The sequence below is a fragment of the Aulonocara sp. 'chitande type north' Nkhata Bay genome, linkage group LG22 (assembly GCF_057382095.1).
Source record: "Aulonocara sp. 'chitande type north' Nkhata Bay isolate Kocher_YH1m ecotype deep benthic linkage group LG22, A_spYH_male_GT1.1, whole genome shotgun sequence".
NCBI lineage: Eukaryota > Metazoa > Chordata > Actinopteri > Cichliformes > Cichlidae > Aulonocara > Aulonocara sp. 'chitande type north' Nkhata Bay.
The window spans coordinates 20342238-20362352 of NC_141364.1; the positions used below are offsets into that span (position 1 = coordinate 20342238).

The 20115-nt window shown below is 41.4% G+C and overlaps 3 protein-coding genes across 3 annotated transcripts; 2 read left to right on the top strand and 1 right to left on the bottom strand.

Annotated features, from left to right (window-relative positions):
- The first annotated feature begins 93 nt into the window (after nt 1-93).
- clxn (calaxin) lies at nt 94-3207 on the top strand. Its single transcript, XM_086279379.1, has 6 exons — nt 94-252; nt 438-596; nt 1193-1297; nt 1401-1552; nt 1678-1782; nt 1873-3207. The coding sequence occupies exons 1-6, from the start codon at nt 177-179 to the stop codon at nt 1921-1923; spliced, it is 648 nt and encodes a 215-aa protein (XP_086135505.1). The 5' UTR covers nt 94-176; the 3' UTR covers nt 1924-3207.
- On the bottom strand, nt 1944-4298 carry rbm48 (RNA binding motif protein 48). Its single transcript, XM_086279377.1, has 5 exons — nt 4030-4298; nt 3594-3784; nt 3367-3512; nt 2205-2734; nt 1944-2099 (listed from the first exon to the last, which is right to left on the bottom strand). The coding sequence occupies exons 1-5, from the start codon at nt 4156-4158 to the stop codon at nt 2037-2039; spliced, it is 1059 nt and encodes a 352-aa protein (XP_086135503.1). The 5' UTR covers nt 4159-4298; the 3' UTR covers nt 1944-2036.
- On the top strand, nt 4282-16014 carry pex1 (peroxisomal biogenesis factor 1). The gene is made up of 24 exons (XM_086279373.1): nt 4282-4513; nt 5715-5861; nt 6004-6087; nt 6240-6354; nt 6502-7187; nt 7305-7424; nt 7575-7695; nt 7871-7977; nt 8132-8217; nt 8312-8444; nt 8655-8751; nt 8843-9013; nt 9111-9265; nt 10798-10984; nt 11113-11279; nt 12121-12255; nt 12356-12420; nt 12596-12738; nt 13679-13782; nt 13944-14120; nt 14534-14767; nt 14883-15077; nt 15241-15371; nt 15739-16014. Exons 1-24 carry the CDS (start codon nt 4406-4408, stop codon nt 15812-15814), a joined length of 3744 nt encoding a protein of 1247 aa, XP_086135499.1. The 5' UTR covers nt 4282-4405; the 3' UTR covers nt 15815-16014.
- The last annotated feature ends 4101 nt before the right edge of the window (nt 16015-20115 follow it).

Sequence of the window (20115 nt, forward strand, 5' to 3'; positions counted from 1 at the left end):
TGTGTTACTGCGCTAAAAATTCAAGTAGAAAATGATGTGTAGTTACGGTGTTTCCACCGGTAGTAAACCGTCGAGGTTCTTGAACACACACTACCGTAAACGTTTCGCGGTAGCCATGGCAACAGTACACCAACTTCCCTGTGAGTGGACTGTAGCTGAGCCTGGCCTCATCGAAAATGTCAAAAATATCTGCTGTGAACAAACGGGCGACACAGACGCTCGCTGAGAACATTTCGAAACAAGTGGAGCACTGTGAGTATGACGGTTAAACTTCTCAAATCAATAAACTAAGCCAGCTTTGTTATAGCGGTAGTTCAGTCCATGCTAAGCTTTACGGTTCATTGTTTTACTTAGCAGGTATGAAAATACACACTGCCGTCTAGGTATTGTTAGAGCAGATGAAGTGTACGCCATTTTTTTTATGTTTCTGTTTATAGTCAGTAAAAAAGAGGTTGAGTGCCTTATCCGAGAGTTTAACGTCCTTGTGGCGGAGCAGAACAACTCTGGCAGAGCTGTGCACGGTCTGGACCGAGGAAAGTTCATAAGCACACTCCACAGCATCTTTGGACTTACTGATGACAGGATGACGGGTAGAGGTATTCAGTTTACAGTTATTTAAACTTATATTATTTACAAACCCAGTTCCAAAAAAAGGTGGGACGCTCTGTAAAATGTAAATTTGATCATTTCGAATTTGCATAAACTGTAGAGGCAGTTTTTTGTAGACTGGCAAACCTCGGCCCATCTTTACTTTTGAGGAACTCTGCTTCTCCAAGATGTTTTTAAAAAATAAAATAAAATATCCATTCATGTCGGTGACCTGCTGCCAATTAACCTAAAGTTGCATCGTTTCTTTTTTTAGTACCACTTAGTTTTGCACCCTACTGTTGCCCTCTCAGCTGTCTTGAGATATGTTGGTGCCATCAAATTTAAACAGAGCCAATATTGTTTTTTGAAATAGTAAAATGTCAATAAAATGGTGGAAAGTAAGCAAAATCTCCAAATCATCACTATCACCCTGTAAGTACAACCCAGAATTCTCACCTCCACCACCTTTTTCAGAATGATTAAATTAAATCTTTCAGTACGCTTGTCCAGGAGTACAGTTGGGAATGAGCAGTTTCTTCAGTACAAACAATTGAAATCTATAATTAAATCCAAGACATGTTGTGTGTAACTGTCTGTCATTCAGTCTTCAGGACATTTGACAAAGACAACGACAGCGTTGTCAGCATGAAAGAGTGGATCGAGGGACTGTCCGTCTTTCTTCGGGGGACCTTGGATGAAAAAATAAAATGTAACTTCTCAATCTTACTTTTTTTTGCTTTACCTCACTCTCACACCTTCACACATGTAGCTTTATCTACCTAAAAAAAATCCCTGTGTTTGGCATGGCTCAGACTGCTTCACTGTCTACGACCTGAATGGTGACAATGCCATCTCTAGAGAGGAGATGCTTCATATGCTGAAGGGCAGGCTCATCAGACAGCCCAATGAGGAGGACCCTGACGAAGGAATCAAAGACCTGGTGGAGATCATACTGAAGAAGATGGTGAGCTGTTTGCTGCACAGATATAACTGTTTACACATGATTAAAACAAACCAAAACACTATTTAAAAAAATTCTCAGGTCTGTAAATAGTTTAGCAGCTCTGCCAATGGTGCTTCCTCCCACAGGACTATGACCATGATGGCAAATTGTCTTTTGAAGATTTTGAAAAGACTGTGAAAGATGAGAACCTATTGCTGGAAGCGTTTGGAACCTGCCTTCCTGACTTCAGGGTAATCTGTAATGAGAATTTGTTAAGCTCTTTAAATTTCCCCATCAAAAATTCTCAATCTTACAGTCTGCTTTTCTTTCTTTTTTTTCAGAGAATCGAGATGTTTGAGGGACACGTATTTCAGGAACAATTCGAACAATAACCAAATCACATAACTGCATACCTAGCCAAAACATCTTTAATATTAACCTCAATGGAACGGTGCTGTGATGCAAGATTTGTTTAATTAAGAAAAAATAAATAAATCCTGCTCTATCAAATCCGACGGCGTGGTTTGACCTTCTTCTCCACTGGTTTGATGTCTGGACTCGATGTCACCTAGGAGAGACGACGAAACTGGATTAACTGTAAAAAGTGATTTAGAGCATAGTGAAAATATTATTTTGTCCTTAATTACAACCAAAACAATATAATCACATGTACCTGCTTCATTGTGTTCCTGATCAGGCTGACAGTTGTGTTCAGTGACTCATCCTCCATGTCCAGTTTGGATGGTTCTGGTAGTTTTGGTCCAATCAAAGGCTCGTTCTGCCCAGAAACAGTACTGGAGGCCTCCTCAGCCTCTTCCATTTTGCGTTTCCGTTTCTCCAAGTGTGTGGTCCGAGGAAGAAATCTGACTGCCGCAGCCTGACGTGCTGACGGTCTGCTCGATAAGGTCTGTTTGCTCCTTGAACTCCCTTCTCGCTGCTCTAATGTGTCAGCACAGGTATTGTGCAAAGTCCCCATTTTATCCTCTGTTGGTAAATGTTGACTTTTAGGCCTATGGTAATGATGTTCTTGGGGAGGTAATGGCAGTAGAGGAAAGCCTAAATAGTGGCTGATGTTTGGAGTCTCCCTTGTATTGTCATTTCCAGAGGTCTGTTTGTGTGTGAGGATGTTGTCGTCTGACGTGGTAGTTGTTTCCGATGAAGTAGGCTCCTCTTGTGTGTCCTCTTTCTGTTCCCTTTCTCTCACTTTGCAATAATAAAATGAGACAGAAAAAAGTGTCAAAAATCCACATCATTCAAAAAGATCCGAGTCAAATGAAAATAAAAGTGCATGCAGATATCCCTCCCCGGATCCAACGCCTCCTGTCATGCTTACCTCCCCGTCTACAGAGACAGCGGCTCAGCTGGAGGCACGAAGAATCGCAGCGTCTGTGCACATTGGTGCACCCCCGCCCTTATGTTGCTTGTCTGTGTTTCATGGAGTATAGTGTGATGATATCTTTGCTCTTTATGTGCTATGGAGTGTTTTTGTGTTTTCTCCTCATGATGACTCATTTGTCAGAGTCACCATGGGCAGAAACCTTTTTTTTCTCCTGACCTTGCCCCTATATGTTACATATTTCACTGTCTACCCTTTTTTTTCTGCTGCCTAGTCTGACCTGTCTCCCCAATGTAAGTTTGTATATTTTATGTATTGTCTGTATGGTCATCTACTGTAGGTCTGTCATCTCAGCTGCAGGCAACTGCAACTGACAAATAAAGCTTATCCTTATTTATGTTAACTGAAGTTTGCTTGGACTAATGAGGAACTAAGAAGCTACTCATTTGAGTGGTGGATTTTGTGAGGCAAAATATAACCTATAGACATAAAATTATACCTCTTTTCTGAGCAGCCCGGATGACATAGCTCCTCCGGTCCTGCAGCTTGAGCCTGGTGTCTTCCACAGTCTCGTATTCGGGGACGTAGCACACATGCAGCACACCACCATAGAAACCTTTCTCATCCATGTGTCGCTTTGCTGCTCTGAAATGAAACCAAATTATTCAGAAGGTCCTTCAGACGTTGCCAGTTAGGCATAATGAACAGTCTAGTGACATCTTGTACCTGGCACTTGTGAGTTTTTGGAACTTTACGAGGTACACCTCTGTGAACTCCTCGGCAGGATACTCGTCCAGGGGCCTGTACTCCTCCACAGCTCCATAGAGGGCACACAGCTGAATCAACTCAGTCATAACCCCAATCGCTGGGACCCCTTGGACCATCAGGTAACGACTCTCTAAATTTATGGTGTAAACCTGCAAATAATGCAACACTTGACTGCGATACACTGATGGGAAAATGCTCATGTGAAAACTGCGAACAGTGGTTATATTTATCATCCAGATGTGGTTAAGGCTCTCACTGTGGTTCAGTGGAGTCCATAAAATCCGGAAGAGAGCAAATGTTTTTTTTTAAAAACACTGTAAGTGACGTTCCCATGTAGCAGGGAGTGTCTCACACCTTAAGATACGCTCTTTTCTAAACAAAAGGGTCCTCTTACCTTAACTGCTTTGGCTTTTCTTCCTTCCCTATATTTTGGTCGAGAAATGCACACTCTCTGCTGTTCGTGATGTTTGTAAACCTCCGGGACTCTCCAGCAGCCAGAGCTGTTGTTGACGGGAGCCGCCATGTTTGTGGAAATTAACTTTTCACTTGATGCATTTCAAAATAAAGGTTCATTCTCGTGTTGAATAGGATTCATTCAAAGCATGTCGTAGTTGGACGTCTTATTCTGAAATGCGTTCAACCGAATATCGGCTACTCTGGTCTGGCACACACAGAGCACATCGATCCACTATGAGTTTGTCATACACTTGATGTTAGCGGTGCAGCTTCCTTGACGCGTTGAACGCGAAATAGAAAACTTTGTGAAAATCATGTTTAGCAATCAGGGCATTCAACCCGTAACTGTCACTTTTAGCAACGCAAAAAACTGCTTTTTACACCTTCCCTTGAAGCTAATATCACAGCTTTCCCTGAACGAGGTAAGATAGCCTAGCTAACCACCTAGCACTATCGTTTAGGTAAAATTAGTAGAAGCTTTGTTGACTTAAACAATTTTTAGCTAAAATGTTGGCCCGTTCTGTATGTTGTTCTATTCTTGTATTTTTTTTTAACAAAATTAATGCTGCTGTAAATTAATTTCCGAGACCCTTTGACAGTTATTCACATTACAAAATAAAATGTGACTTCTGCAGTTTAGACCTCGCGTCAGGCTGCTCTCTAGATCAAATGAATTGGAAAGATCAGTTTTTCATGACTCCATTCACTCCACTTCGGCCCGGCTGGAAACGTGCTCTGAATATAGATAGAAGAGGAGCTGAGTCAAACACAATACTACAGCATATGGAGAGAGAGGGTAGTTAGCAATTAGTATTTCAGTATTTGTTTCCTTCTCGGTGGAGCTGTTTTCGTAGCAGTTCCTTTACGGTTTCACTTGGTGGAGACAAAGGACTAGGTTAGAAATAAATCCGGGGTCTAGTGTATCTTTTAAAATGACTTTTCTAGCTTGTATCCTGTTCGCTGTTATGAATGAACAGTGTTTTTCTGATGAAGGCTTTCTGTTTATATTTGCACTTTTTTGGCTAACAGGAATTCCTGGTTCGTGGCTTCCTCTCCTTAAGTTTGACCTTTACTTACAAAGGATTCAGAACTGGGTTAACCCTGTCATTATTAGTCTAAACAGTGTAAAATGGATTGAATGAGGACGATTTGTTTGCTCAAGCATGGTTGCAAGCAAGGATGGTGGTCATGGTGTAGTCTAGGGTAAACAAAAGGTGCTTCAGCAAACATGCAGTCATGTGAAAAACAAAGTACACCCCTTGATTCAGTAAAGCTTGTTGAACCACCTTTAGCTGCACTAAATTGAAGTAACCATTTTATTTATGTTGTTATTAGTGTCTGACTGCGTTGTGGAGAAACTTTGTCCCACTCTACAGTGTTTGCAGGAATTTTTTGATGCACAGCTCTCTTTAGGTTCCGCATTTCAATCAGGCTGAGGTCTGGACTTTGACTGGGCTATTGCAACACACTGATTCCTTTCCTTTACAGCCACTCTGTTGGAGATTTGCTGCTCTAGTTTGGGGTCTTTGCCAAGTTGCATGATCCCATGCAACTTGGCAATGACTGTAGAATACTTTTGTATACAGTGACATTCACAGTCAACCCATTTAAGGTCTTTTTCAGAACCAGCCTCTGGAGTTGTCCTGTGGTCATGGGCCTCCAGTGTTCCTCACCTGGACTCAAAACAGAGCCAGCTCCAGCCTGGGCAGCCACAAAGTGGAGCTGTGTCGGCAGCTAGGAGAGAAGCAGGGCCTGACAGATGGAGAGCAGGTAGAGCCCCTCCGTGAGGAATCTGTTCTTCGCTGTATTTTCAGAAGAAGCTAATTTTCTCCATCTTGTGACAGTTTACAGTGATTGTCAGTTTCTGTCTGGACTTACTAGTTGTTTAGTTTACTGGTTTGTTTTTCCTCAGGGCTTCTTAAGGCCATGTCATCAGGTCTCATCATTGGATCGGGTGTTTGTGGAGCCTGTATCAGCTGATGACTGGGAAATCCTGGTGGGTAATTTAGTGACATACAATATGTGAAACTTGTCTTCATACAAGTTTGCACTATTTTACACATTCTAATAATTACAAGGTGACTTCTCCTTTTTAAAGCACACTTAACAACTATTAATATATCACTTTTGTGTGACTGATATCGCCAGGAGCTCCACAGTTCTGCGCTGGAGCTGCAACTACTGGATCAGATCAGAGTAGTTTTCCAAGATGCCGTGTTTCCTGTGTGGGTGGACAACCACACGGTAATCTTTATCCGAATAGGTCAGTTTTGATACAATTATTCTATGTTGTTTATCAAATAACATGTGACACAAAAATATTGCAGTTATAATGGTTTGCCTGCTCAACTTGAGTTTTAAATGTTTGACTTCTATGACTACAGTTTAATTTAAAAAAAATTCTGCACAGCTTCACTTTCTCCACGTGTGCCCTACGGTCGCCTGGAGCAATTCACAGAACTTGTTGTGTCCCCGAAGATCCGCGCTGAAACTGGCACCCACACACATTCTCATCTAAAAGCCAACCCAAACTCAGAAAGTTTTCACAGACAGCCAAACATGGATTTCTCCTCCCCTTCAGGACCATCATCAGAAACTGCCTCCTCTACTTCTAACAGCCACCAGTGGGGTGGCATAGCCGACCTGAAAAGCCTCTTTCATCATATGATAAAGGGCGCTTATGACCCAGTTAAGGAACAACCGCCTTTACCTGAAATCCCCGCTCTCCTTACGGACTCTCTGTACAGAGTGTGCGGTGCACCTCCCCACTCTCTCAGCACCATAAGCCACGTTGCAACTAATGCTATTCACATCTTTCCTTGGAGCCACAGTTTCAATGCTAGGCTGAGTGAAGGTCACTCCTCAATTACATATGGCCTTCTCTCCAAAGTCCCATCCCCCAAAGAAACGAGGGACAGAACCAAGCAGGCAATGGAGAAAAAGAAAAAGGCAAGAGTTACTAAGGAGACTGCTACGCCTGAAGGAGAGGAGGTGAAGGAAGAGGAGGCCATGGTGGTTAGGGCAGTGTGCCATTGTACCAAGCTGCTTGGATGCAAGGAAAGAAGCAAGGGAGAGATTCACAGTGGAAGAGTATGGGTGAGTATGGTGTCTGAAGAGAAGAATATCTATAGTTTATAAACAGTATTTTAACAATACTGCAGTGCCCTACTTCTTTCTGTTTCTGTTAAAATTTTTGTATCTTTCATTTTTTAGATTCCAGAGCCTCTGGCCAGCAGGCTTAATATCCCTGCCCATTCAACAGTAAGAATTAAGCCAGTGAAATCAGCTATCAAAGTAGCTTCTACTATTTGCCTACAACCCCTAAATCCACTGGTGAGTGCTGGAGTGTACATCTGTGTTACAGTGTCGGATGTAAATGAAGTACAAGGACATATAATTTGTTCAGAATTGCAGAAAATTTGTTCAGCTTCTTTCCTTTCTGTCCATCTGATTTTTAATTTTTTTTGACATTTTTCTCTTCAGCCTGAGGAGGATGATGAGGAGATCCAGACAGCATTCCTTGGTTGGCTGCACACACAGAGTCACGAACCTTTAGCCTGTCTGACAGCACGGTCTGGCACCATCCTCCTACATGGAACTGATGGTGATTCATTCCTGCACTTCCGTTACAAGCCAAAGAAGTGTATTTATAAATCATGCACAGACAGATTTGCATATGGCTATGTAAATTTAAAAAAGGGGGTAATAATAAATATCTTAAATTAGCTTCTTATTTTTTTTTTAAATAATGGCCCTTCACTTTTTATTCTTTTCCATAGCAAAGTTAGAGTTTGCTTTAACTGTGCTGAAACCAGAACCACAGACTGAAGCTTCAGATCAGCTGTTTCTGCTAGCACCCACAGTTATCGAGAAGAAAGACATACAGGTATCGCCATGCAAGTGGAGAATTATATATCTGTGTCTTTAAACATTTAAATGAAAACAGATTGCTTCATGCAGTTTTTATTAAAAAATTCAACACGTTTTTAAGAAAAAAAAGTCTTTGAAGTTGTTCAGTTATCTCTTTCTCTCATCTTCAGGTAGACAGAGAGCCAGTAACCACCCCAGCTGTGAAGCCTGAAGTTGAAACACCCCACTCAGAACTTCCCTCTCTTAGTATTCTTGGGTACGTCTTTTGCTAATTCAGTACCTATGCGTGATTTAAGCAGGAGATTGTTTTTCTCCATCAGTCTCCGTCATGTTTGGGTTTTTTTCCCCAGGGGGATGGATGAGCTTTGTAGAACTGGGTTTGAGTTTATCTCCCATAGCCTTCTGGGTAGTCCCCTCTCGAGAGAGCTGGGTACCACTGGTCGGGGACTTCAAGGTGGAGCTCTTCTCATCACTGGTGCCAAGGTATCTCTTTACTTAACATTTAAGTTAACTACTATTGCTAACACAACGGCTGTCAATATAATTCATTAACATAAGATAAATTGCTACTTCATAGCATTGATGTTTGTTTGTTGTTGTTTTTTTTGCAGCTTAAGCTCACTGGAGAACACATATTAACCAGTATTGTTTTCTTAAGTCTACAACATGTTGTGCTGTAACTTCTCTCTTCAGGGGAGTGGGAAGAGCACTCTATCCCAAGCCCTTTGCAGGAAAGCTAGAGAAGAGCTGGATGCACACATTGAGGTGGTAGACTGCAAAAAGCTACAAGGTCAAGAAAGACTTCATGAATATTTGCTGTCTGAATGGAAAAGAAGGATAAAATTTTACTTAATTAAAAAGATGTTTTGTTTTCCTTTTAGGCAAAAGAGTAGAAACTGTGAGACAGAATCTGATGGACATTTTTGAACAGGCAGAATGGAGGCAGCCCTCTGTTGTTCTACTTGATGACCTGGATCGTTTGACGTGGTCACCAGCCTCACCTGAACATGAACACGGCCCGGAGGCACTCCTTCAGCAGCACATTGCTCAAAGTAAAATATTTTCTTACCTGTGGGAATGCCTTTTGACAGACAGGATCGATAATCATTTCCTACTTTGATGAGTAATGTTATCTCACTGTGGCTGCAGGCCTGCAGGATGTGGTGGATGAGGTGATGCTTCACTCTAGCCTGGTGTGTCTGATCATTACCAGCCAGAGTGAACACTCCCTCCATCCCTCTCTGACTGAGGTACACGGTTCCCACTTCATCCAGGGATTTGTAAACATCCAGCCACCTGATCAGGTCGGCACTCATCCACATCCATATGTACAGGGTGGGTCATTTATATGGATACACCGTAATAACATGGGAATGGTTGGTGATATTAAAGTCCTGTTTGTGGCACATTAGTATATGTCAGGGGGGCAAACTGTTGGATTGTCAATGCAACCCTCTTCTCCCACTCTTCACACACTGATAGCAACACCGCAGGAGAAATGCCAGCACAGGCATCCAGTATCCGTAGTTTCAGGTGCTGCACATCTCGTATCTTCACACCATAGACAATTGCCTTCAGATGACCCCACAGATAAAAGTCTAAGGGGGTCAGATTGGGAGACCTTGGAGGCCATTCAACTGGCCCACGATGACCAATCCACTTTCCAGGAAACTGTTCATCTAGGAATGCTCGGTCCTGGCACTAATAATGTGGTGGCGCACCATCTTGCTGGAAAAACTCAGGGAACGTGCCAGCTTCAGTGCATAAAGAGGGAAACACATCATCATGTAGCAATTTCAAATATCCAGTGGCCTTGAGGTTTCCATTGATGAAGAATGGACCCACTATGGTTGTACCCTATATACCACACCAAACCATCACTTTGTCGTTCCAACAGTCTTGGAGGGATCCATCCAATGTGGGTTAGTGTCAGAACAATAGTGGTGGTTTTGTTTGTTAACTTCACCATTCAAATAAAAGTTTGCCTCATCACTGAACAAAATCTTCTGCGTGAACTGAGGGTCCTGTTGCAATTTTTGTTTTGCCCATTCTGCAAATTCTGTGCGCTGATCTGGGTCATCCTCGTTGACACGCTGCAGCAGCTGGAGTTTGTAAGGGTGCCATTTGTGAGTAGCTAATATCCGCCGAAGGGATGTTTGACTAATGCCACTCTCCAGTGACATGCGGCGAGTGCTACGCTGTGGGCTCTTGCTGAATGAAGCCAGGACAGCCACTGATGTTTCTTCAACAGTAACAGTTTTCTTGCGTCCACATTTTGGCAAATCCAACACTGAACCAGTTTCACGAAACTTGGCAAGCAGTTTGCTGACTGTAGCATGGGCGATGGGTGGACTCGTAGGGTGTCTTGCATTGAAATCTGCTGCAATGACCCGGTTACTGCGTTCACCAGATATCAACACAATTTCGATCCGCTCCACACGTGTTAACCTCTTCGACATGTCAATGGCTGTGAACAAAGAGAAACTTGTAAATAACTCATGAAAGAATAAAGTTACGTTAAAACCAAGCACACCATTGTTTTTCTTGTGACATTACCAATAAGTTTGATGTGTCACATGGCCCTCTTCCTATTGAAAAAACAAAAGTTGTATCCAAGATGGCCGACTTCTAAATGGCCACCATGGTCACCACCCATCTTGAGGAGTTTGCCCCCTCGCATATACTAATGTGCCACAAACAGGACTTTAATATCACCAACCATTCCCATTATATTACGGTGTATCCATATAAATGGCCCACCCTGTACACACACAAGCACAAGTACACACAAAGTAGAAAAGAAAAAAAAAAACACCGATCATTTTATTGTTTGCAGGCCCAGAGGGTTGAGATTCTGCGCCATCTGATCCTGAGGAAGTCCTGCCTGTCTGTTGAGACTTTACAGAGTCTTGATATCGGGGCTGTTGCTAAGGAGACAGAGGGATACACACCTCAAGATCTAGTACTGCTGTTAGAGCGGGCTGTTCATGCTAACACTATGCTAAGAGGACACAGTGAACAAGGTATCAAAGACTGATGAAATTCCCAATAGATCAATTTCAGGTCTTCAGATTCTTCCTGCATCATGTGACCACTGATGCTAATGTAGAGTTATTGTCCAGATGTATTCATTGTGCCCTGTATTTTGCAGGAGTGTGTCTGTCCTGGAGGGACTTTGCGCAGGCTCTCAAAGGCTTCACCCCCCCCTCTTTGTGGGGTGTAGACCTCCACACCCCCAGTGGATTTGGGTTGGACAGGGTAGGAGGGCTAAAAGAAGTGCGACAGCAGCTTATGGACACCATACTGCTTCCTGCTAAGGTCAGATGGCTGTTGCTTTTTTCAAAATGTGTTTTAGCTGCAGTGTGGTATAATGAGCTACTATCTAGGTATTTTAAACACCATAATTACTATTGATTGTTGTACAGATGAGCTTTGGAAAGCATCGGCATGAGTGGTGATGAGGGGCTCAGTACAGACAAAATGAAAATAAAATATTTGAATCAGCTGATTTAGAAACAAACAAAAACTACAAGCAAAGTAATAATAAGACTCCCAAATTATGTAATTGCCTAGACCACTAATATATTAAAACCTCTTTTATTCGAGCCGATAAAGCGTCTTTTCTTTCTGGAGAGGTGGAAAACCCGTTTATTCAGCTTGCATGAGTCTTATAGTAGTAGAGAAAATCCAGTGAAAGGTCTTATAACTAATGAAAATGCTCATTTAATTTACCTTAGGATTCTTCAGATCCCTTGCTTACAGCCCAGTCTTTGAGTTGCAGTATAGTTGCATCATCTAAAGGTCCCCCAGTTGACCCTTTTTTGACAATTATTTTGATATATTTACCTCAAATATGACTGTTTTGACGCTTCCAGTTTCAGTACATAATGAGGGTGTTTTCGGAGCGGTGGGTAACTTTGATCTATTTTTATCATGTAATCTTTGATCCTGTGAGCCCTCCGACTGCTCTGTGCCGTGTTGTCATCAACTCATCACGGTGGTTTTAGGGAAAAGACATGGCTGTTAATGTTTGAGCTTCTTCCTTTTTAACACTACTTCTTAAAAATGAAGGGAGGTCTCCCTTATATCAGCAGACAAGGCTAGAATTCAGCATAATTTATTGCACAGTCACTGACTGTGGGTCCTTGGTGTGTTGCAGTATCCGGTCCTTTTCGCCAATCTTCCTATCCGCCATCGCTCAGGAGCTCTGCTGTATGGCGCTCCTGGTACAGGAAAAACGCTGCTGGCCAGAGCTATCTCCAAAGACAGTGGTATGAACTTTATCAGCATCAAGGTAGGCTCTGCTTCAGCTTCGTCATTAAAATAAGACTGCCCTTCTGTATGAGAGCAAAGTTTCTACAGCAACAAGAGATTTTTTTAAACTCTCCCTCCAGGGACCTGAACTTCTAAGTAAGTACATTGGAGCCAGTGAGAAGGGAGTCCGTGATGTCTTCCAGAGGTTAGTGAACTTTTAAACTCCTCCCGGCATCGCTGTTGCTGTGTTATTACCTTTTGTTGCAAGTTATAATTATTAACATAAAACATTTGAAGTAATGGTAAAGTATTGGCGTTTCACATAAATGAAATGTTTTCTTTTTATTTCCTTCAATCACTTCTTCTTCTGCCTCTTTCAGGGCACAAGCCGCCAAGCCCTGCATCCTGTTCTTTGACGAGTTTGACGCTCTGGCTCCCAGAAGGGGCCACGACAGCACAGGTGTAACCGACCGCGTGGTCAACCAGCTCCTCACCCAGCTGGATGGAGTGGAGGGACTGCAGGGTAACGTCATACATCTTTAAACTATACACACAGTCATCATCACGAGTGCTTTGTAGTAATCTGCTTTAACTCCTGACTGACTCTGTTGGGATGAGATCAGAAGTGTTTGAAGCCATTTAAAGTTAAGTGGGGGTTAAGTCTCATGAAGTCCATTCAGTTTTTTTCCCTCCTGGCTCAAATGGACCTTTGGGTAATGACAGAGCATCTAAGCATGACTTTGATAATTTAATGTTAACAATTTTGGGATTGATGGGGAAAAACAATATACGTATAATGGATGTTGTTTTTTTTTAATTAAATGTGCTTATGGCCACTGTTTAGTCAATACATTAATAAAATAAGGGTGAATCTACACTTGGCAGGGTTACCTTGTACCATACCCTTGCACAATTGTCCTGCCTCTCCTGGCTGGCTTCCACTCACACTGCACTTAACTGTGTAGACCCGAGTGCTCTTCACTCTTGCACTCACATGGTTTCGAAAAACACTTTTCCAAAGTACAGTGATGATTTTATGCATTTTGGGGTTTGAACTATGCTGTTTTCAGAGCAGTAAACGTTCCTCTTGAATGCCTTATAGATTGCTCAATTAGTTACTTCAGATGAGCTTCTCATCGGAAAAAAACACTGAAGTTCTATGCTTGGGCTCAGCTACTGCCTCTTCAAGTGAAGGTTCACTAAATCATGACCAAGCATGTTATGCTCGGTTACAATATATCAAACGTGCTTCATTGTGATACTTATGACTAATATGAATATGCTCTAAACCTTGGGCCAGTACATTTGAACAATATAGTTGGCTATGAAAGGTTATAGAGATGTGGTTAAACCTTTTTGTGGACGAATTAGTAGCATTTTAATCTGTCTTGAAACATACTTGGAGGGATCTTCAATTCAATTTAAAATAAATAAATTTGAATTCTTCGTGTTTGTCTTCATAGATGTGTACGTGCTTGCAGCCACCAGCCGACCAGATTTGATTGACCCGGCCCTGCTGAGACCTGGACGGCTGGACAAATCCCTTTACTGCCCTCCCCCTGACCTGGTTTGTTGGTTTAAAAGAATATTAATAATTATTAATTAACATCACTTCACTTCTAAACTCATTATATATGTATCAGTCCTTAAAAGACAAAAAGTAATGTTGAGTCATGTTACATGAAAGATTCTTGGGTTTTAAATCGAGCTATTGTGTCACATTTCCAGGAGGCTCGTGTGGAGATCCTGAAAGCTCTGACTGCAGGCGTCCCCCTGGCTCCCGATGTTGACCTGGAGCAGCTGGCAGCAGCGACAGAGCAGTTTACCGGGGCAGATCTGAAAGCCTTACTCTACAATGCACAGCTGGAGGCTGTCCACAACAGCATAGGCACCAGCGCACCACATGTAAGTGTATTGTACTTAAAGTATTGTCTGATGACTGTGTTATTATGTATTACCTTAGGTTAATAAAACAGGAAGTCAGGGAACTGTTGTCCATTCCATTATTTATAGTTCATTTTGTTGCAGCCAAGCATTTTTTTTAGCCCCTCAGGCAAATTAAATAATGTATTTTGTATGTGTCTCAGCATGTGAATTGCTCCAGTTCTGAATCCATTATCAGTTTTCAGCTTAATTTAAATTATCTCCAACCTTAGTGACAAGAAATGTAATGGAATAACTTACCTGAGGCACAGTAGGCTTAAACTAATTTCAAACTGAGCTGTAGTATCACAGTTAAGACCCATGTTGGACACTACAAATCCTCGTGAATCCATATATATGAACGTCTAAACCCTCTCTTCCTATGTGGCAATCAGGAGCTGAACTCTGGCTCAGAAAGCGACATGAGCCTTTCCTCCATGATCTTCCCGAACAACCAGGGCAGTGGGTCAGACGACTCGGCGGGAGAGGGAGAGTCAGGCATGGGGCTGGACCAGTCTATGGTGGTCGTGGAGCCCAGTGAGCTTCATGCAGAAAACAAACACCACTACGGCAATGTCTGGAGACTGTACTTTGAGAGTTCTGAGTCCGAGTTGGAGAATTCAAAACCAGTGAGCACTACTACCACATAGTACAAGTGTAGTACTAAGTATAGGATTAAAAAAATGTTATCACTCATAATTTTTGTGTGTTTTTTTTCTTCCTCCGATCCTCCTGCTTTAACAGAACTCCCAGTGCATCTCTGGACCCAGTTCCATAAACACTGACTTTACTGGAGGATCAGTTCGTGACCACGCTAGCTCAGTCAATCCTGCGTACATGCCCTCACTCCAGAGGGGATATGAAGAGCTTGGCCAAGAGCAACTGGAGCGACTACAACAAGAGATTAATAACATCAAGAACAACTACAGGAAAGCCAATGTGAGTGACTCCAATGAATATATTTGAGCATCTGAATGTGCTGTTATTCTAATTAGGACTTTTTTTCATTGTAGTTGGCTTCACTAGTCTTTTCCATCCTGTAGAGCCAGATCTTCCTATATGAGCTACTATGTATAAAATTACTTTGTGATTGTTTGTGTAGGAAGAGTGTGCTTATGTGCATCCAGCTGCCAAACAACCAGGCCTGCTGCTGCGCCAAGCACATGTGAACGCCGCCTTGGCCGTGACCAAACCCTCCCTCAGCCAAGCCGACTGGAAGAGATACACAAAACTGTAAGTGAGCAGTACAAATGAAATAATAGGATTTTATAGCAGTTATTTGTTTAATATTGACTTTAGTATGCTCAATTTATCAAGGACATCATAAGATACTTAGTGTCATCAACAGCAGGAAATTAAAAACATGAAAAACTGGTTCCTGACAGGTTGCGTCAATGGAGGACTAAAAAAACCAAACAAACAATGTGAAAAAAACAAATCTTAGTTGCAGTACTGTGTAATTTGGGAAATAACTTGAACAACTAAATGAGAGTAGAGAAACTGCACACGTAGTAGTTGCTGTTTTACTACTCAAAAACGTAACTTTGCATTCTGATTTGATTCAGTGTTTTAATATAAATCTTTTTAAAACTTTCTTTAGGTATGAAGGCTTTGGCGTCTCTGGAGACAGAAAATCTGTCAAATTTAAACCTGGACAACGTGTGACTTTAGCGTGATCAAACATTAACAGTTTAACCATTTCAGCCTAATTTTGACATTGTAAATGATTACATTGTGTGTATATAAAGTTCTTTACTCAGTTGGTTGTGAATTAGACTGGAAAGGCCTTGAATGTAATTAATGCACAGACGCACATTATAATGAAGTATAAATTATGAACATGTTTTAATTAAAAATGATCATTTTCTCCGACTTGTTTTCTGTAAGCATCTTGGATCATTTTAGCTTGAATGGGTTTCTTTAAACACAGTTGATTTTCTAACAAAACACTGAATATTATTGTGGGAAGTATTTAAAAGCTAAAGCAGGGTTGAAACTTTTGTCGTGACAGACACTTTGACTTCACAACACAAAAAGCACGAGTAATTAATAACATTAATGATGACTCAGTTCCATTAAACTACCTAATAAGCCATGACAGTGAACCAGCAAGAACAAATGTAGGAGCATTTCTCTGCTTTCGCTCCATTAGTGTGTCAACACGTCCACTGCTCTTAGAAGTTTATAAAACTAACGAGAACGGTCAAGGTGCAAGTTACTGTGAAGAGATGGTTCACACTCCACACAAAGGAAAACACCTGTATGTGAATTGAGACAAAATGTGTTTTGAAACACTTTCAAATATGTCACAGAACGGTTTACCTACCACTTTATTAGGTACAATTGTTCAATTGCTTTTTAATGCAAAGTTTCTAATCAGTCACATGGCAGACTGATGTGCAGTATCTGCATGTTTGAAACGACCTGCTGAAATTCAAAACGTGTGCAAAGGGAGAAACGAGGTGACTTAATTTAAAAATGTGGGAGTGTCCTTCCAAGAGGGACAAAAGGACCCTCTAATGATCCTCTACCTAATCCCACGAGCTAAGGTGTGAAAACTGGTGTAGGTCACAATCAGCCAAGGTTTTGGGTGAACCCATTGTGAAACCTTTATGACTACATTGTACCCCTCTTTTGACAGCTACCCTGTGGTCATATAGCTTAGGTAATGTTTTTTTTTAACATTGTCATGTTCAAGAAACTCAAATGGCCTCCACAGTCACCAGATCTCAGTCCAATAAAGCATGTGGGAGATGCCTTGGACATTCATCTGACAAATTTGCAACAAATATTGGAAGCTATCATCTCAATATGGAGCAAAATCTCAGAGGAATTTTCCAGCACCTTGTTGAATCTGTGGTAGCATGCAGGTCTGAATGCACTAACATTTCATTCTAAAAAAACCCCGATATTTTGAAGTTTTATATAATGGTATAGAAATGTGTGAAGAAGTTATGGTTCATTTTTCTTGTTGATTTTTCTCTGTACATTTTTCGCCTTTATTTTTGAGTCCAATGAAGAAAGAAAACTGTGGGCTACAAACAGTGTTGGTCAAGTTACTTGAAAAAAGTAATCAGTAACTAATTACTGATTACTTCCCCAAAAAGTAATACCATTACTTTACTGATTACTTATTTTCAAAAGTAATTAATTACTTAGTTACTTAGTTACTTTTTAAAAACACGATTTACAACCTGAATAGGTGATAAAGCGATAGATCTTTCAGCCCAATTCTACTTTTTCTGCATAATCCATCATACAAAATGTAATCAAATGGAAAAGTCTCTTTTTAAAACTTGTTTTATTAGTTTTAATCTTTTAACTCTATGCATCAAGAAAAAATGTAATTATATGCAACATTCTCTGACTGGAAGAAATTTGTTTAATATTTAAACCTATTTTCTGCACATTCCAGCACATAAAATATATTTTTTTGTGTTTACACTCAGTCTTTCAAATAGATCAGGGGTGTCAAACTCAAATACACAGTGGGCCAAAACTCAAAACTGGAACAAAGTCGCGGGCTAGCGTTAATATTTATTGAAATATATTTAATCCTCCAGATATAAGAATGAATCTTTTCTTATGGACTCAAACTGAATATGGAACAAGCAAAGCTTAATACTAAACAACATATATATATATTAGCTGTATAATACCAGTAGGCCAGCTCTAATAGTAATTTGGTTTGGCTTCGCGGGCCAAATGTAATTAGGCTGCGGGCCAAATTTGGCCCACGGGCCAGAGTTTGACACCTATGAAATAGATGCAAGTAAAACACAGCAGAAAATAAATAAAGTCAAAGACTCAGCGGTCCTGTTGCTCTATTTTCACCTGTATTGCAGGAGTAGGGCAGGCAGAGGTTTACCCTGGTGCAGGTGTGCCGCAGCGGTCAGTGGAAGAATCCGCGAGTTTCTCTGTGAGTTTCCCATTACGTCATAGCTACTCTGTGCTTGCTTGGAAGTTTAGGGGGTTTTTTTTCACTGTAAAAAGAAGTTTTCTTCCCACGCACAATGGACACTAATGTTTTTGTCACTTTTTATGGAATCAAACTCAAAGTAAGGTCAGTACTTCCGCGCTTTAAACGCTGCACGCTCATACTCTCTCCCACAATCGATATGTGATCCATTGTTGATCTGCACACAGCTGTTGCCACGAACGTCGCACTCGCTTACGTCACTGTCATGAGACATTCTCGCAAAAAATCACAGTTTTAGTAACGCAGTAACGCAGCGTTCCTACGGGAAAGTAACGGTAATCTAATTACCGTTTTTGCAATAGTAATCCCTTACTTTACTCGTTACTCGGCTACGAATCAAATGAGAGAGTAGGTCCCAACCACCCAGCTGCTGGGTCACACAGATGCCACAGATTAGTGATTTATGTTAATGGCTAGAAATATAAAACCGCACTGAGAAAGATTGAAGTCAAGACAAATTAGAAAAAGAAAAATCTGAAAATGGAGTCTATGGCTGTAACCTTTCTGCACTATAATCAGCACACAGGGATATCACCAAAATCTATCAGTCTAGCAGCAGCAGTCTGTTTGAAGATCTTTTTTTTTCAAAATCAGAAGCTTTTCAAGGTTTTAAAACACCATGAAAACATCTACCAATACTAGGAAAATGCACTCTTGTGTTCTAGCAGTTGTAATAAAAAGCTTTAGAAACAGTAGGATCAAACAACCCTTCCAAAGTGTCCATGGCCTCTGTTTGGCTCCAATCGTCCTTTTCTTACTGGTTTTAACCGATCAGTGCCTAAAATATCTGCAGGTCCTGTATCTCGGTAACTTTTGACCAAAGGTTCCCACAACACCTCAAACGGAGTCTTTCCTGATTCTTCACCCTGTTCATCAGCCGTTGCAATAAACAGCCTTCGCAATATTTTCCTACTGAAGCGATATTCCTGCTCTCAGCCTACACACACACAGGCACTGGCAGGTTCTGCACTGGTAAATATAGACACTCAGCGCTGATTTTGGCTTCCTTTAGTCTTGTGTCAGTCCCACACAATGCAGCATGAAAAAATGGCCCTGTGGGAGTCTCTCCGCTTCATAATCAATCTGTCTCACCTGTAATGAGGCAAAGTCATAAATTCATGAAGAAAGCACTTTTAAAATTACACAAAGGAGGAGGCGGCACAAATAGGACTTTGACTAGAAGCATTTCATTTCCGTCTCATGGGACTTAAGGAAAAATTACTGTTGCCTTATTGATCACGGGGCAGGAAATTCTCTGTCTGCCAGTTGTGCAGAAGCAGCACGGCAGAGTCGGCTTAGGAGCCACACCTATTGTGTCTCAAAAAAACCAAACAAACGTGCAATGAAGGTTGAACATATCTTACACCTGGTTGAGGGATAAGACATTTGTTTTATCTGAAGCAGCTTTGGCAGGTTAGAGGGCTGGCGGTGGGGAAATCCAGAAGATTTATTGGTGCATCAGACAAACGCTCCCTGTGGTTGTGAGTTCATCGTCATCCATCTTTCATTCTCCCACGGCTCTTCTTCATCAAAGCGCCACGCAGCTGAACATATGGTGACTTTTGGTGAATTTGGGTGGAAATTATAGGAGCTAAATTTCCAATCCCAAAAACAGGCACCCGGGGCAATGTTTACCTCATTAACTGTCATATCATCAGCCCCTCCTCCACCACCACCTCCTCATCACTGGTGCTCCAGCTCTTCAAAGTCAATGCAACTGATTCAAGGGCTCTGGTATACAACAAAGCACTCGTTCATTTTACAACATCAAGAGGCGTCAGCCTTCACTAAAATTAGATGCTGATCAATGCAAAGGAGAACAGGCCTTGCTTGTGACAGATTTAGATGAAACAGAAAAGAGATGATATATGAGAAATAGAAAAAATAATAAGGGATGCTGTGATGGGAATTGACTAAAATGCATATAATGGAATAAGTGAGAGGCGGAGATGAGAGATGAGTGTGGGACTGTTTTAGCTCTGTTAGGTTTTGTTTCTT